Raw genomic sequence first — 18,414 nt, 5'->3', positions numbered from 1 at the left:
TTATATACTGAATCAGAAAATAAGTCATATGAACTGGTCAATGTTTGTTCCATTGTTTTCAACCTTAAAGTGCTGATGACATAATTTAGACTTCAAGTTATTTTGCAAGACAGTAATAGCTGTGATTTTGTGTGGTGATTCAGACTCTGTAATGTTAGCGAGGCAACCTAGCCACTGCTACAAAAACAGCGAGACAGAAACAGTAGGGGAATTGTTATACATTTAATACAAATATTTCAAACAATTTGAAATGTAATTTATTGAAAGCTGATTTTCCAGTAAATTCATTACTATAAAATGTGTAATACAAATAATTTTTTTGACTCATTTTAGTAAATTTCTTGAATCATTTTTGACATTCACAAAACTGTAAGTGTGTTTCTTAATGGATGTTTGTTTTTAAAATGTAAAAGTATTTTTAAAATGTTAGCTTTAACAATTTTTCCAAAGCCTTTTTGGGCAATTCAACAAAGACTCTTAAAGTGTGTGGGCGTCAGGCTGTCATTTCCAATTAAAATTCAATGGCCAATAAAAATGCATTAACCTAAAACAAACAAAACATGTTTTTAAATTAAAATAATCTTAACAAATGTCCCATAGCCCTATGAAACAAAACAATTTTGTATTGAAGACTCATATTGATTTTGTGGCTTTATGATAACAATGCTGGCAAGTTTAAGAAAATACAGGGTGTCCTTTTTTCCTTTGAAAAACTTGATGTAAATCTAGATCAAAAGTCACTAAGATAACATATTCTTCCAAGAAGAATATTTTCAAAATATTTATTTTATAACTATATGAAATCCAGGTATATTTTCTCCAAATGTTGCTTGAATTAACACATAAAATTTCAGCAATGTTCAGTCAAAACTAACAGATTGGTTATATTATGCAAATTAACCCTTGACTTTTAAAGACCTCATACCATCAGCTGCAGAAGAAGAGAAACTCCCATCAGATCACCTTCAACATCAACATGTTCTCTGTAGCTCCGTTGCTGCTGCTGCTGGCTGCTGCATCCTGTGAGTCTCACTGAGACACAATCACTTACAGCAGGATCAATCTAAACCAACTGATTACCGTTTATATTGTAATTTTAAATTTAATATTTCCCTCTTCAGGTGTGAAGTGTGAACAGCTGACACAGCCAGCCTCTGTGACTGTGCAGCCAGGTCAACGTCTGACCATCAGCTGTCAGGTCTCTTATGACCTGAGCTACTACACAGCTTGGATCAGGCAGCCTGCTGGGAAAGGACTGGAGTGGATTGGGATGAAAGATAGTTATGGAACTGTGCACTTCAAAGGTTCACTGAAGAACAAGTTCAGTATTGATTTAGACACTTCCAGTAAAACAGTGACTCTGAATGGACAGAATATGCAGCCTGAAGACTCTGCAGTGTATTACTGTGCCAGAGTCACAGTGACACAAATCAGCAGCAGAGCTGAACAAAAACCCCAAAGAGCCTGAACACCTGCTGCTTGCAATCACCGGAGGAGACAGTCCAAGACCAATTTTTGTGCAGCTTTTAATTTCACACTGATGTATGGCTCTATGTATATAATTATTTTTATTTGTTTTTGTTTACTTGGTGTGTTGTTTTTTAAAAGGCTATATAACTACCCATAATATGGAGTGGTATTTGGAACCACATTAATAAAAAACAATAAAAAGGTAAATTTCATCATCTGGTGGAAATATCTGTTTGACTAAAGCAAGATTGAGAATTATTTTTATATCAGATAAGTAATCATACAATCAGGAAAAAAGTTTAATGATTGTTTTAAGATCACTATCAATATGTTTATCAACTGATAAACACCTCTGTACACCTAATTTCTGTAGTGTAGTTCTCCTGCCAGCTCTCTGCTACATCCTTTGATGAAGATTTAAGGGTAAAGCTGAGAGCAATTTTGTCATGTGCTGATACATAACTAATATTTTATGAATGTATTTTTTTTATTTATATTTTGCATATTTTAAAATGACTGTATAAAATACACCCTGAATTAAAACAGAAATAGTGCTATAATTTTAGCCATGCATCCATTTATTATCTTCTAAAATGTTTTCAGACTTTAAACTAAGATGAGTGTTATCTATACTTTCAAGGGGAGGAGTTTATACAAAGCGATTGCGTCCATATTTGCATGTCATGTCAGAGAGATTAAAAACTGCGGTAAACCAGCGATAAACACTCAGGCTGAGCTGAAATGAACAGCCACAAAATGATCAGACTTGAACTTATGATTGCTTTTCTCATTCTGTCAGATAACTGGACAGGTAAAAACAAAGGATTTCCTCAAATAGCTACTTTGATATTTTAACCTAATAACAATATGCTTTGTTTGCAGTAGTTGATTATGAATCTGTCTGCAGGTACTGATGGTCAAACACTGACTGAGTCAGAATCAGTGGTTAAAAGGCCTGGAGAATCTCATAGACTGACCTGCACATATTCTGGGTTTAGTGCCCATTACTGGAACGCTTGGGTCAGACAGGCAGCTGGAAAAGGACTGGAGTGGGTCTCTACTATTAGCTGGGATAGTAAAAACATCTACTACTCTCAGTCAGTAAACAACCGGTTCACCATCTCCAGAGAGAACAACAAATATCAAGTGTATCTGCAGATGAACAGTTTGACTGCTGAGGATTCTGCTGTTTATTACTGCACTCGAGAGCCACAGTGACACAGAAAGCAGAAACACTGAACAAAAACTCCTTAGTTGCACCACACAAAATCACCAAAAGGGGAACCATAAGACCACTGAATTATTAGGCCTGCATCAGCAAAGAAATTGACTGTTTTTGGCTGTTTTCCTTTCCAAAACGTCTGAGGTAAAAATGAACTGCTCGAAAGATTAATTTTTCTACATTCTAACATTAAAAATCAATGTGTTATTAAATAGTATAAAGCCTTTAATTTTATCATTTAACTAAAAATAATCATCAACAACATTGAAAGTTTTATGATGTCAAAAGAAATACTCTACAATTGTTTTATTTTTTCCCAGAATCTCTACATAGACTAAAATATTTGCTGCTTAACATGTTTATGTTCCTACACTGGATCCACTGTGGTAAGATTTAATCCTACTGTAACACTGCGTAGTGATATCTCGAACTGTGTCACCAGAAAATAAGAGGTCGTGGGTAGAGAAAGAGCAGACACTGAGCGGGAATAGCGTAGCTTTGCAGACTTTTATTCAACCGTCTCACCGAACAGCCTAACGTCTCCGCCCCTCGAAGAGACTGGAGAACAAAACCCCGAAGAAGAAAGAAATATATCCTCTGGAAGGCACAGCGCCCCCACTCATCCATGCAACATCCCCAGCAAATAACCAATCTCACATAAAACCATATTAATTGAAAAGGAAAAATAAATCATCTTACATACTTCCCCCTCTTTAAATGAAATGTCCTCATTTCAAAATGAAGTTGTTACATAAAAAAATAATAATTTCACCAAAGCACAATCCTTCCAGACTGTCACATATCACCTGGGGGGGGTTACAAAACCAAGGACACAAACTCACAATAAGACCTTTATAAAGAACAACGGTCAACATGTTTGGGTTTAACGGAACCAGTTTTTTTTTTTTTTTTTTTTTTAACCCCCCCTAATAAGAACAACAACTGTAGATCATTTCTCTCATAACAGCAGTCGTTGTGGCTTCCGCACAGTACGCCCATGCCTGGTAATAACTGCACCCCCAGAAGGCGGCAAGCTGGGGGGTGGTTGTGTAGGCTGATGGGAAATGAGTCCTGTTGGGTTCCTTGGTGAAGATGGCAACGACCTAGTGGTTCCTGATGTCTGGGCTGCCGCTGTTTGGCCAAAAAGCCAGGGCAATGAACCAGACAAAGCAGTATACCTCGGCAGTGTGTCCCTGTTTGGAGGAAATACAGACTGGGAGACATCTGTGGGTAATGTGTCTGTGGAGCTACGATAAGGTTTTAAACGATCATAGTGAATGACTCTGGTCGCAGCCTGAGGATATGTTACATCCACCAGCTTGTAAAGGAGCCCCTTTTCATCCACAGACACAACCTTAAATGGACCAGTCCAGTTTGGAGAAAGCTTTTGTCGTTGTGTGGTGGGGTCATCTATCCATACCAGATCACCATAAGCATAAGGCCTAAACCGTGTGTCCTTGTTGTAATAGTACTCTCGTTTTTGTTTTTGTTCTTCGCGATGGAGAAGAACAGTCTCAAAAGCAGCGTCCATCCGTGTAGCCAGTTCTGAACCATAGTTTTGTGGGCAATCAGAAACCTTTGGCGATGAAATATGGACATTAGCAGGTAGTCGGGGTTCTCGTCCATGAGCAAGGAAATATGGTGAGTACCCTGTGCTCGAGTGAGGAGTAGAGTTGAAAGAAAGTACCACAGCAGGGAGGTAGTGGTCCCACTCGCCTCCGTAGTCCTGAATGAGTCGGGCCAACTGCTCTTTCAGAGTCCGATTAAACCGTTCTACCATACCATTCCCTCTTGGGTGATATGGAGAGGTTCTTTTTTTTGTCATTTGTAGTCTCTGACAAATTGTGTGAATAATTTCAGATTCATATTGTCGTCCCTGATCTGACAACAGTTCCTCAGGTACACCATGTTCAGGTATATACCGTTCACACAGTAACTGTGCTACTGTGGCAGCTTTTTGGTCAGACATAGCATAGGCGTTTACATACTTGGTAAAATGGTCCTGTACCACAAGCACATATCTATTACCAAGAGAGGTAACCGGAAGTTCAGTAATGTCCGTACAGACCAACTGAAATGGTCTGTCAGTCTGGATAGATTGCAAAGGGGCTCTGTGCTTTGGTACAGCTTTTCGGAAAGCTTCACATGTCTTACACAGATTACAGAAGTTTTCAATATCAGATCTCATTCCTGGCCAATAACACACTGTCAATGCCTTCTTAAATGTACGCTCAGCACTGTAATGACCAGAACAAGGATTACCATGCAGAAAATGCATTGTTTCTGTAACAAGTGCAGGTGGAATTAACACTTGATAGACCTCGGGTTTCCCCGGTGCACTCTGACCTTTGCGACAAAGCAAATCATTACATAGTAATAACTTAGGAAACTGCCACCAAAGTTTTCTCTGAACTCTACCTTTTACCTGTCTGAGGTAGGGACGTTTCTTGTTTTTCACCCAGGTATACACTTCAAAGAAAACAGGATCAGAGAGTTGTGCACATACAATGTCCATGTTTTGATTGGATAATGTCTGTTGTAATGTGGCAAACCCCATATTGACATGTGTTCTATCATTGTCCACACAACACACTTGTGGTACAACATTGGTCATCTCTGAACGTTCAGGGCCTGAACATGGCAACTCAGCCGGCGAAACAGATTTTTCTGTATCGCAAGGAGGAGAGTGACCATCAGGCAGCGCTGAAACTGTCACCTCAGTTGAATCCTGCTCCAATGGTATACGTGACATGGCATCGGCATTTGTGTGTTTCTTGCCATCTTTGTGAGTGATTTTCCATTGATACGGGTCCAACTCCAATGCCCAACGACCCCTGCGTCCGGTAGGGTCATGCGTGACGTCCATCTTCCTTAAGCTGAGTAAAGGACGATGATCAGTGATGATTGTGAAAGGATTGCAACTCAGATAATGTTTATAGTGTCTAATTGAACACACAATGGCATACAGTTCTTTGTCATATGTAGACCACTTTCTCTCTGTTTTTGAAAGTACATGACTTGCAAAAGATACAACCCTTTCTCGTCCCTGTTGTGTCTGAGACAGTACAGCACCAACTGCAAAATTAGATGCATCCGTACTCAAAATGAATGGTTGGTCAAAGTTGGGAAATGCCATTATTGGAGGAGAAGTCAGTGCATCCTTAAGTGCTTGAAAAGCAGCAGAACAGTCATCTGTCCATTCAAACACCACTTGTTTTTGGGTAAGCCTATGCAGAGGCTGAGCAATAAAGGCATATTTATGTACAAAACGTCTGTAATATGAACACAGTCCCAAAAAGGCACGTACCTCTGTTGGAGAGCGTGGAACAGGCCAGTTTCTGATGCGTTCACTATTTACAGGGTCCAATGCCAGTCCATCCCGAGACACAATGTGCCCCATGTACTTCACAGTAGGTTTGCAAAAGTCACATTTCTTTGGGTTTAGCTTTAAACCAGCTTGTCGAAAACGAGTGAGAATGTCTGTGAGATTGCCTAGGTGATCTTCAAAGGTTTTTCCCATGCAAATGATGTCATCCAAATAAATGACACAAGTCGTCCAGTGCAGTCCTCTCAGAACCAGCTCCATGAGCCTTTGGAAGGTCGGAGGTGAGTTTTTAAGCCCCATTGGCATGACCTTAAATTGGTACAAGCCGTCACCTGTCGTAAACGCAGTCTTCTGTCTGTCTGCTGGATCCATTTGTACTTGCCAGTACCCACTAGACATGTCCATGGTAGAAAAGTACTGCGAACCAGAAAGCGCATCTAGACTGTCATCAACTCTCGGTAAGGGGTGAGCGTCAGTAATGGTGACAGAGTTCAGTTTACGAAAATCTACACAAAACCTGTAAGAGCCATCCTTCTTTTTCACCATAACTACTGGGCTGGCCCAGGGACTTGAACTGTCCTCTATCAAATCATGTGATTTAAGTGTTTCAACTTGACGGCGAATTTCTGCCTTCATGGCCGGAGAGGTGCGGTAGGCTCTTTGTGAGATTGGGGTGTCACCGTTCGTAGTAATTTTGTGTGTCACTATGTCAGTCCTGCCAAAGTCATGTGGGTGTTGACTAAAAACATCTGCAAAAGAAGTCAAAGTCTCTGTCAGTTGTTTTTTCTGCAGAGGTGTCAGATCCGAGTCTGTACTATCTGTAAGAGGGATTATTCTGGGACCGTCAGGTGTCTGGGTATTAATGTTACAGATAGAACTGTCCATAATGGTGAATTCACCCTGGCCCTCTGCTAAGACAGCATGAAAGTGGCCCACCTGTGTACCACTATGTAACATGACATCACTATGTGAAACATTAGCTACTTTAACACAAATAGAACCTCGTTCTACCCTGGCCACAGTCCATGCAATACCCGCAGCAGACTGGTCGGTATAATGTGGTTCAAACACACCCATGTAGCCGCTAGGTAACAACCCTTTCTGGGGTGCATCCAGAGTAGCAGTGATGACCCTCTCAGACATAGCAGGAATGCTAACGGTGGATGATACTGAAACAGCAGTCAGGCAGGGAACATACAGATGTGGACTAACTAGTGGCAGAGCTGTACCTGCTACCTTGCAAGTCATGTTTCGAGTGTCAACTGTAATGCCATTTGCCACCATAAAATCCCAACCTAAAATGACTGGCTTTGTACAGTTTCTGACAACTTGAAGTGTGTGTGTCATGAGCTTATCTGCAATAGTTAGGTTCACATAAATGGAGCCTACAGAGTCAAGGGGGTCACCTGTGACACCAGTGAGAGGAATAAACCGTTTTACAATGGGCTTCCTGTGAAGAGCAGGTGTAGCCATTCTAAAGTCCTCACTAATGACTGAAACGTCCGCTCCAGTGTCAAGAAAAGCATGCACTACAGTGTCCTCAATAACCACTGACACATATCTCTTCTCTACATCAGCCAAACCTGTAACGTCACTAGTAACGGTGTCATGGTAGGTGTCATTGTGTGTCTGGGCTAGGGCGAAGTCAGTAGCTGGCAATTTGCCCTCATTGTCAGCTACTCCTAGTTTACCTGATCATGGTTCGAATGTGAAGGAGACCGGAAATGTACTCGCCCTGGGCTGGGAGAGTGATTACGTCGGCCCCTTTCATAGCGGTCAGGAGAGCGGCCACGACTAGCGTAGCCTCTGTTTGAAGAGCTGTAGCCCTGCGTGTAGCGTTCAGATGATCCAGATAGGGTACGTGGACCCTGCTGGTTGTGTCCATCCTTCACATATGAACTGGAACTGTGGTTAGGTGTGTTTCGGTCGTTTGATGAGTCTCTACGTCGTGGAGGAGATCCATAGGAGCCATCTGATGAATATCGGTCACCCCGGCGTTCACCTGGAGTGGGGCTCCGATGACGAAATCCATAGTCTCGCCTGTCCTGGCGATGTGTGTTCTCGCGCTGGCGGTCAACTGCCAGCTGCAGCTGTTGAACTCTGTCCGACAGTGTTTCAATAGTCTTTGCCATCGTCTTTAAATCATCTGCAGTAGCTGAGTGGACTCCTAGAGGAGTGGGTGAAGGAACCTGAGTAGACCACACAGGTGACACAGCAGGGTAAACTGATGATGTAGACAAAGACTGCACAGGAGGTGTGGTAGTGAACACTCTACTAGCTTGGTGAGCAGTTTCAATCTGCATAGCAAACTTTAGAGCAGTCTCCAGTGTATCAACACCCTGCTCGTGACATCGCAGCTGAAGGTATGGGTCAAGACCAGCAATAAAGCGTCGAAATTTTTCGCCCTGTTTAGCATTATCACCGTAAGTCGGAAAAGCTTCTTCAACCAAACGGCAAATCTCAGCAGCAAACACAGGAAGGGCTTCACCAGGAAGGCGACTGCGTGCATTAATGTAGCTCTGGAAAGTCGACAAATAAGCAGTTTGTCCAAAAACGCTCTTCAGCTTCTCCTTTGTGGCGGAATAGTCAGCTTTTACTGCATCAGACAGGCTATCCCAGTAACTAAAAGCAGCACCTCCTAAACATGTAGGTAGCAGCTTCACCAAACTGTCCTCAGTGGTATCAGGATCAGCAGCAACAGTCACTTCAAAACGTCTGCACCATTTTGAAAAATCCTCTTTTCCATCCCCCATGAAAATGTGGCTGTAGTGAGGCCTGGTGCGGCTACTTGTAGAATGAAAAGGTAATTGATCCCAAAAAGTACTCGCCATAGCTGTGTATTCGTCTCCGTAACCGGCAGTAGGATGAGAGACAGGGCAAAAAAAAAAAGTCCGTCTTCAGCAGCCGCTATATACGCCGCTCAGCACGTGCAGCATGAGCTATCTGTGGTTAGCATGCGTAGCATGTGCTCACCTCTTCAATCGCTGAAAGCGTCCACAACCCGCTGCCACCAGTGTAACACTGCGTAGTGATATCTCGAACTGTGTCACCAGAAAATAAGAGGTCGTGGGTAGAGAAAGAGCAGACACTGAGCGGGAATAGCGTAGCTTTGCAGACTTTTATTCAACCGTCTCACCGAACAGCCTAACGTCTCCGCCCCTCGAAGAGACTGGAGAACAAAACCCCGAAGAAGAAAGAAATATATCCTCTGGAAGGCACAGCGCCCCCACTCATCCATGCAACATCCCCAGCAAATAACCAATCTCACATAAAACCATATTAATTGAAAAGGAAAAATAAATCATCTTACACTACCTTTATTTCAGCAACAAACCAAGCAGTAGTTGAATAAGTTCATTTAAAGTTTTGACTACATATTTTGTGATGATGACAACACTGGACATAAACCTTGTTCTCTCAAAAAGGGGATTTTAGTAAAAATAAAACATCTCAATAAGTGAAGTAAAAAGGAAATATTTTTGTATGTTTAAATTAATTCTTGTGCAGCATTAATAGTACAAAACATGAGTTCAGTTTCCTGAATAGGCTGTTTGGACAACCTAAATATGAATAGAAACCTGTTTCTCCTAAGTTTCTCCTGCAATAGTGAAAATAATTTAATGTCAGCCTTGCTAATTCAAGCATACTGTCCCTCAATCCTGGGTGAAAGAATAGAAAGAAGAAAAAGCACTAGGTAACTATTTATCATTATGCAAATGAACTGTTCTGGGTTATAAACTTGATCTGATTCTATCAGCAGCAGAAGAAGAGAAACTCCCATCACTTTCAGCACCAACATGTTCTCTGTAGCTCTGCTGTTACTGCTGGCTGCTGCATCCTGTGAGTTTCACTGAAACATTTACAGCTTGATCACATTAAAATGTTAAATATTTTAATTAATCTAAATTATTAAATATTTTTTCACTAATTCTGAATTCAATATTTTTCTCCACAGGTGTGAAGTGTGAGCAGCTGACACAGCCAGCCTCTGTGACTCTGCAGCCAGGTCAACGTCTGACCATCAGCTGTCAGGTCTCTTATTCTCTGGGCAGCTACTATACTGCTTGGATCAGACAAGCTGCTGGGAAAGGACTGGAGTGGATTGGGATGAAACATGGTGGTGGATCTTCATTCTACAAAGATTCACTGCGAAACAAATTCAGTATCGACTTAGACACTTCCAGTAAAACAGTGACTCTGAATGGGCAGAATATGCAGCCTGAAGACTCTGCAGTGTATTACTGTACCAGACACGACCACAGTGACACAAATAGGCTACAACGCTCTACAAAAACTCCCAATCTGAACCGGTTGTATTAAACCACCAGAGGGGGAGCTCTAAGATCATTTTTATATTTTTTATTTTTTGTTATCTTTTTATTAAAACACTAAATAATATTTACACTTTTAATTTTTGTTTTCCTTGTATTTGTATTTAACTGAACTGAAGTCAAATTCATTGTTTGTCTGCACAAAGTCAGCAAATAAAAATAAATCTGACTCAAAGTTGTTTTTAAAAGGAAAGTCTGTCAATGTGACATTGCACTAAAAATAATTGTATATATTTATTATGGTCAAAATGTACTTAGTGTATTAGAAACATTATTCCTTAAACCTGGTGTAAGGAATAAATCAACATGTCATTATACCCGTCAAAATATATTTGAGACGTTTAGGAACAATATTTACATTTTCCTGACACCTAACTAATTAGGCTTTTATTTTGGCAATCTGATCCAGTAAATAACAACATCACCATGAATGAATGCAGATGATAAATCTGCATTTATCAAGACAAACATCTGAGGTCAGCACTAAAATGGAACCCCTCCAGGTTTTTTTGTAAGTCTGTATTTTTAAGATTTAGTCTGAGAGCACAGAGTTCAGGCTGCAGACTAATTATCTCAGCATCTAATGAAATGATAAACAAATTTTTACTTCAATATGATAATATGGATTCAAACAACAATAAGAACATTATTTCTGGCAATTACAAACTTGAAATAGTAACTGATATTTTCTTTCAGTGTTTGCACATCTTATCTAACTTTTAGAGTGGTTGAGCTGTATTTATGATAATAGATGCTAACAGCATAAGCTGATGCTGCACTTCTGATTGGGTGGTTTATTTTTGGTCCTCCCCATTTGCAAAGTAAACCTACAGGCGTCAAATATAAAACAGTTCAAAACAGCAGCTGAAGCAGAAGAAGGAAAACTCCCATGATATCATCTTCAACATCATAATGTTTGTTGTGGCTTTTCTGCTGCTGGCGGCTGCATCCTGTGAGTGTCTCTGAGGGAGAAATAATGAAAACACATGAATGATATCTTCTTTTCAAAATTATATGCAACGTCTTTTACTTGCAGGTGTCAAGTGTGATCAGCTGACACAACCAGCTGCTCAGACTGTGCAGCCAGGTCAGCGTCTGACCATCAGCTGTCAGGTCTCCTATTCCCTGGACAGCTATCCTACATTTTGGATCAGACAGGCTGCTGGGAAAACACTGGAGTGGATCGGTGCTGCACGGACTGGATACACCACAAGCTACAATAATATGATGACAAACAAGTTCAGCATTACTTTACAGGATTCCAGTAAAACAGTGACTCTGAATGGACAGAATATGCAGCCTGAAGACTCTGCTGTGTATTACTGTGCCAGAATGGACGGCACCACACAGTGATACAAACACACAGCAGAGCTGTACACAAACTCTTCAGATCCTCAACATGAAAACACACCAGGAGGAGCTCTTTGACCATTGAAGATTTGAAACCTGCTCAGAGGAACAACCATAACTATGAAAATATTTATAGTCAATATTAGCTTTGCTACATTTTACAAAAGTCAGCAAATATTGCTGAAAATGTGGCCATACTTTCATAAAGTTAGAAAGTATGGCAGTTGAATTTTACTATTATAAAATTAAACTTTTTTATAATAGTAAATAGTAAAAATAATAGTAAAATTATGTACAATGTACATGTTGATGCAAACAGTTTAAATATGTTTGCTTTAAACTGTTTAACACAAACTTTCTTTGCGATTTTGTGCAATTTTATTTTTTCTACTACACATACTGTGACGGACGTGTACGTCGATGGCTAGTTGCCCCCTCACTGACTATGTGCTCCGGTCAGAGAACAGCTGCGACTTTAGGTGATGTTATGGGATTTATTGATAAGCATATGTGTCTGTGTGTGTGTGTGGGTGTGTGTGTGTGTGTGGTCTCTGCAAGATAAACATATACAGAAAGAGTAATTAGAATATTGTACATCTAAATTCCACGTATACATATACAAATTCTAACGTATGCAAAATATTCGATTTCAGGTAGAATCAAATATACACATCCAGTTACATTAACAATATATATAATTGTAATTGCAATTCAGTAACACTTCAGTAACATTAATGTAACAAGGAAGAGAATTACTACAAGTAACAAGTAATAACAGGATAGTATAGGTGAGAACTAGGCACTCAGAGTGTTAATACAGAGCATATAGATGCAGTACACTTAATGACCACAGGGTGGCGCATAAAGACCACGAATGGTAGAAGCAGTTCTTCCCGCCGCAAGATCCAGAAAATGTTTATTCACTCGAACATACCGGCTCCATAAGCGCTCGATGCTACATTTGGAAGCTAGTTTACCGTCCGGAACATCTTCAGAATAGTAGAAATAACACTACAATTCAGAGTACTGCCAGACAACTCTCAAACTGAACTATTCTTGTAACGTTAAACCAAGAAATGAGCGTTTAGCCAGGCATTTAAGAAATAAGCATTTCCTCATCAAAATACGTTGGAGCTCGCGGTAACCAAGGTTACACGGTTGCCGAACTAAACAGCGTGTAAGAAACACAAGCGGATGAAATGAATTATGTACTTACATTGTCATCAACGCACACGTACACACAAAGGATTTAACATTTTAGTGAGGTGCTGGAACAGAACTGCATGTGTCTACTAGCGAAGCACACTGAAAGTCAAGAGTCATGCATACGCGCAGGCGCGTGGTACATCCCCAATAATGTCTCTGACGTCACGACGCTGGCTCCAGCAGGGAGTTTTCCACACATACAAAGTGTTATTTTTACACTGAGCAGACAATGTATTCAGAAAAATATGACATACATTAGGCAATTTGAGACATTGCAATCTGTAAATAAATTTAAATACATTTTTCTTTTTATGTGAGATTAGTTTCTCAAACAACTGGCTATAAGGTAACAGAGTTACAGCATAAATACAGTCAATGAAAAGTGTTAACAGGGTTTTGATCTTAGGAAACCAGAGCAAACAAAAACAAACAGAAATGTTAAAATATAAAATATTCTTGTGAAAAAAATAATAAAAGTCAAAAGTTACTTCTCAGATATCAAGATGAGAACACAATTTATATTCCCCAAATGCAAATCACAACAGTCATTATAAAGAAGTTACAATATAAATCAACAATGTCATCTCAGAAGATTATTGCATATATTTTTCTTCACATTTTACAGTACCTGAACATTGATGCTTTATACATGTATCAGCTGAAAATGAATCAGTTTAAAACTAATTAAGATCAAATTTAACAAATTTACTGTTCAAGAAAATATGATCTGATATAAATGCACATTGAAAAAACAAACTCTTGGTTCATCAAGTCCTTCCTTCTTTATAATACTACAAATCACTAATTGCTGCTCTGTTAACTTACTATGGTAAGTTTATCTTTCACAAATTCACACATTTAAGTTCAAAATCTAAAACTCACTATATTTATTGGGGCCTGCCATGCAAAGCAATGGCAGGAACCTATTACTATTGTCGGAGAAAAGCGTCTCTTTAATCTTTATTTTTCTTCCGTAACCGTTAATGTGGCTCATACCGCTGGGTGCACACCTACAAATGAGGTATCAAAACGTGCAGAAAATTCACGCCATTGGAGCTATTACTTTTGGTGGGATTCGGGGTTAACGTGGCGACATAATTCGCAAAAAACTACGAAAAAAACCCCATTATAAGTCAATGGGAAAAATCCTAGAAATACCCTATTTTTGAGGATTTTCTGTGTCGTCACTAATTCACGTAGAAATGCCATTCAAATTTCATTTTGTAGATACGTCTGTGATGTCTTCGAAAGTGAAGACGGCTCGTCGATACCAGTTACGGTTTGTCCACAATTTGTCTCTAAGCGACCCAAAGTTTCTCATTTTTCCTAAAATTAGAGTGTCTCTCTGTCTGAGTGCCCCTCTGCTAGAGTGAGAAATGAAGAGATTTTTTGACCCCAAAATAATTTTGAAATCGCCATCACGCCCACAAATATCGCACGATTGGTATCAAAATCGGTCCTCACATTGATACGCATGTCTGCTCCGGTAAAATGTTTTCGAAATTTATCTAGACCGTACGGTTTTCTGTCACGGTGCTTCAGAGCAAAGTCATGCGACAGGATTTTCTGAGGCTCTCAGGCTCTCTCACTAACAGTTCACACCCTGCTGAGACCATTATTTACCATAGCAACGGAACTCAAGAGGCTATTGGCTGCTGATTAGGACTACAAATACGCATCACTGTAGTTCTATCTATAGTGGAACCCTCAGTTGAAACAGATCAGGACTGAACTGGCCTTTAGAACTACTTGCTGCTATGGGCTGTATATAACTGATTTAACTCAGTAACTGTTACACATGGGATTAGTTTGGAACTTTAAAATGAAGCATAATAATAATTTCAAAATAAAAGCCTTGAATATTTTTAAATCAGATATTTGCTCTGTTGAGCATTATATAACTGATTTAACCCAATGATTGTTATACATGGGATTAGTTTGGCCCTTTGAAATGAAGTTTAACAAAAATTCCAAAATAAAAGCCTTTAATATTTTTACATCAACTACTTGCGTTTTCAGCATTATATAACTGATTTAACCCAATGACTATTACACATGGGATTAGGTTGGCCCTTTGACATGAAGCTTAACAAAAATTTCAAAATAAAAGCCTTGAATATTTGTACATCATGTAATTGCTCTTTTTGGCTCTTTTTGACTTTTTCATCCAAAGCACTGTTACACATGGTATTAGTTTGGCCCTTTGAAATGAAGCATACTGAAAATTTCAAATTAAAAGCCTTGACAATTTTACATCGGGTATTTGCTCTTTTGGGCATCATGTGATTTTTTTATCCAAAGCACTGATAAACATGGGATTAGTTTGGCGCTTTGAAATGAAGCTTAACAAACATTTCAAAATAAAAGCCTTTAATATTTTTACATCAGCTACTTGTGTTTTGAGCATTATATAACTATTTTAACCCAATGACTATTACGCATGGGATTAGTTTGGCCCTTTGAAATGAAGTTTAACAAAACTTCCAAAATAAAAGTCTTGACAACATTTTAAATCATACTGAATGGTGCATGTCCACCTTACTTAACGTTCTTGTGATTCTCAGCATGCTATTGATTACGTTGCGGCGTTCTTTAGCATCGATGCCAATTTGTAGCGTGACAACGCCGGGCCCAAACCGACGGGCGCGCCTTGGCAGGCCCCGGCTAAATTTCTTCAGAAATTTTCTAGTTTGACTTAAAGACTAGAAGATAGTAGACACAACTAAATATGGCTCAAATGTTTTACAGTGTACATGTTGAAGCATGTGTAACCTAACTAAACAGAAAATAAATCAATATTACAATAAGAAATTGTGATGTATGTTAGGATACGAGGTCTTAAAGAGCAGATATTAATTTTATTAATATCAATTATTGTTCTTTTTCTTTAAATTGATCAGAACAGATGAAAACAATCCAACATTTTCAAAATCCCAAAAAATGAGAAATGATTGAATTTCTACAATGTATTTTCTGTCTGCAGTCCTGTTGTCGTAAGGTGATGGATACAATTTTTCTGCCTTTTGCTTCTCTAAATGATTTGAAAACAGTAAAAATACAGTGAATGTTAAAACAATGAGTTGAATGATTGATTCATAAAAGTAAAACTTATTCTAACAGGAGTTCAATTTACTTCCAGTGGGAGGAGTTAATGCAAAACTATCTGCTTCCATATATTTTTACAAAGAGTCTAAGTAGTAAACCCTGGAGAAAACAGTCAGTAGACTGAGCAGAAGTAGACATCCTCCAAAATGATTTTACCTGAGGTTGTGGTGTTTTTTTTCATCCTATCAGTTAACTGGACAGGTAAGAACAAAGGATAGCTTTAAATAGCTCCTTGATGAATACATATGACATTATGATATAACAATGATCTTTTGTTAACATGGTTTATAATGAACCTCTCTGCAGGTACGGATGGTCAAACACTGACTGAGTCTGAATCAGTGGTTAAAAGGCCTGGAGAATCTCACAGACTGACCTGCACATATTCTGGGTTTGGTGGCCATTACTGGAACGCTTGGATCAGACAGGCAGCTGGAAAAGGACTGGAGTGGGTCGCTACTATCAATGGTGGTGGTAGTAGCACCTACTACTCTCAGTCAGTGAGAGGAAGATTCACCATCTCCAGAGACAACAGCAGAAATCAGGTGTATCTGCAGATGAACAGCTTGACAGCTGGAGATTCTGCTGTTTATTATTGCGCTCGGGAGTCACAGTGACACACAAAGCAGAAACTCTGAACAAAACCTTTCAGTTGCATGACACAAAAATCGCCACAGGTGGCACCATCAGACCACTAAATCATTTAGCTCTACAACAGCGAAGGCATTTTCTATAATTTGGATGCTTTCATTCAAAATGTTCTTACAACATTTAGTTAAAAAACTGGGATGTTCTCAGGCCAATTTCAAAATTGAACTGCTTGAAAGATTTATTTTACTGCACTCCAGCATTACGAATCAATGTGTCATTATCATAAATAAATAAGAGCTCAAATATGGAAACAAAATCAATTGTTAAAACATTGTTCTTACTAGAGGAAACAACAAAAATAATAATAAAACAGTTTTGTCATGATGTTGAAAGCAATGTATTTATAATATGACTGTTGCCTTGTGCACATTGGGTTTAGGTCTATAAACCACCTAAAAAAGTGAAGTTCTTTATCACATTTGCACCTTTCTAATCCTGCTCCCACTTCAGAAATATAATTTCTGGATACTGGTTAAAGACAAAAAATATAAAACCTCTTTCAATATGTGGTCAAAAATACTAAGAGGCAGGACTGTCATTATGCAAACTCAAGCAGACCAGACAAAAGATCAAGTACGTGACATGACCGTAATTTTTAATGCACTGATTGGCTGCTTAGTCATGCAAATTTAGGTTTTATACACCTGATCTAATGCTGTCAGCTACAGAAGAACAGAAACTCCCATCAGATCACCTTCAACACCAACATGTTCTCTGTAGCTCTGCTGCTGCTGCTGGCTGCTGCATCCCTGTGAGTCTCATTGAATAGCCGAGTTTGAGTTATTTAGACTGCTTGCTCTGTGTTAAATTGATGCATCTATTTAATCTTTTTAGATGTGAAATGTGAACAACTGACCCAACCATCTGCAATGACTGTGCAGCCGGGTCAACGTCTGACCATCAGATGTCAGGTCTCTTATGATCTGAGCTACTGGACAGCTTTATCAGACAGGCTGCTGGGAAAGGACTGGAGTGGATTGGGATGAATGATAGCGATGGAGATTTACGCTTAAAAGATTCACTGAAGAACAAGTTCAGTATTGATGTAGACACCAGCAGCAACACAGTGACTCTAAATGGACAGAATATGCAGCCTGGAGACTCTGCTGTGTATTACTGTGCCAGAGCTCCACAGTGACACAAACCAGCACCAGAGCCGTACAAAACCCCTCTCAGCCTCAACTGATGCTTTACTAGTAAACAAACCAGAGGGGGCGTCTTAAGATCACTACAGAATTTAAACAATTTTCTAAAAGAATGCCTTGCAGTTTTCACTATTCATCTATACACTGACAATATTAACATTACAGTCAGTTAGGTTTTGCTTTTATATTGTATATCCAATGATAATTTTTCAAATAGGCTTTCATTTACCCAACACTGAAAGCATCTTGCCAAAGATTGTCTAAAATGATTAAAACACTAATTAGAACTTTTTGAAATCAGCTAAGTTAAATAAATCTAAATTTAAACAACTTAGTGTTAGATAGGACTGATCAAGTTCTTATAAGGATGTAATGTAAAATAGCAGGTACCTACTTATGATACTTCAAGAAGTGCAGCTTTAAGGATTTTTTTTCCATGTGTAATTTTTAATTTCAGCAACACTTTACCAGCACAGGAGTCAGTTCACTAAACAAAACAAATACATTTTCTCAAATATTTGCATTAGAAAACTGCTTATATACTTGCTCAGAACTGGTCAATTTTTACTGCTTACTATCTTGTAATTTTTACCTCCAGCATTATCTATT

At 39.1% G+C, this 18,414-nt stretch overlaps 2 gene segments (V, D, J or C); both read left to right on the top strand.

The window, feature by feature from the left end:
• Positions 1–959: 959 nt before the first annotated feature.
• Positions 960–1,491, top strand: LOC116734904 (Ig heavy chain V region 5A-like). The segment is given in 2 exon segments: positions 960–1,022; positions 1,122–1,491. Coding segments are annotated over 2 exon segments (393 nt in total).
• Positions 1,492–9,779: 8,288 nt separating this feature from the next.
• LOC116735460 (immunoglobulin heavy variable 3-53-like) lies at positions 9,780–11,701 on the top strand. The segment is given in 3 exon segments: positions 9,780–9,857; positions 9,973–10,278; positions 11,385–11,701. Coding segments are annotated over 3 exon segments (666 nt in total).
• The last annotated feature ends 6,713 nt before the right edge of the window (positions 11,702–18,414 follow it).

Source organism: Xiphophorus hellerii, chromosome 16, assembly GCF_003331165.1.
Source record: "Xiphophorus hellerii strain 12219 chromosome 16, Xiphophorus_hellerii-4.1, whole genome shotgun sequence".
NCBI classification, from domain to species: Eukaryota; Metazoa; Chordata; class Actinopteri; order Cyprinodontiformes; family Poeciliidae; genus Xiphophorus; species Xiphophorus hellerii.
The sequence above is the reverse complement of the archived record's forward strand: the minus strand, read 5'-3'. Positions and strand labels throughout refer to the sequence as shown.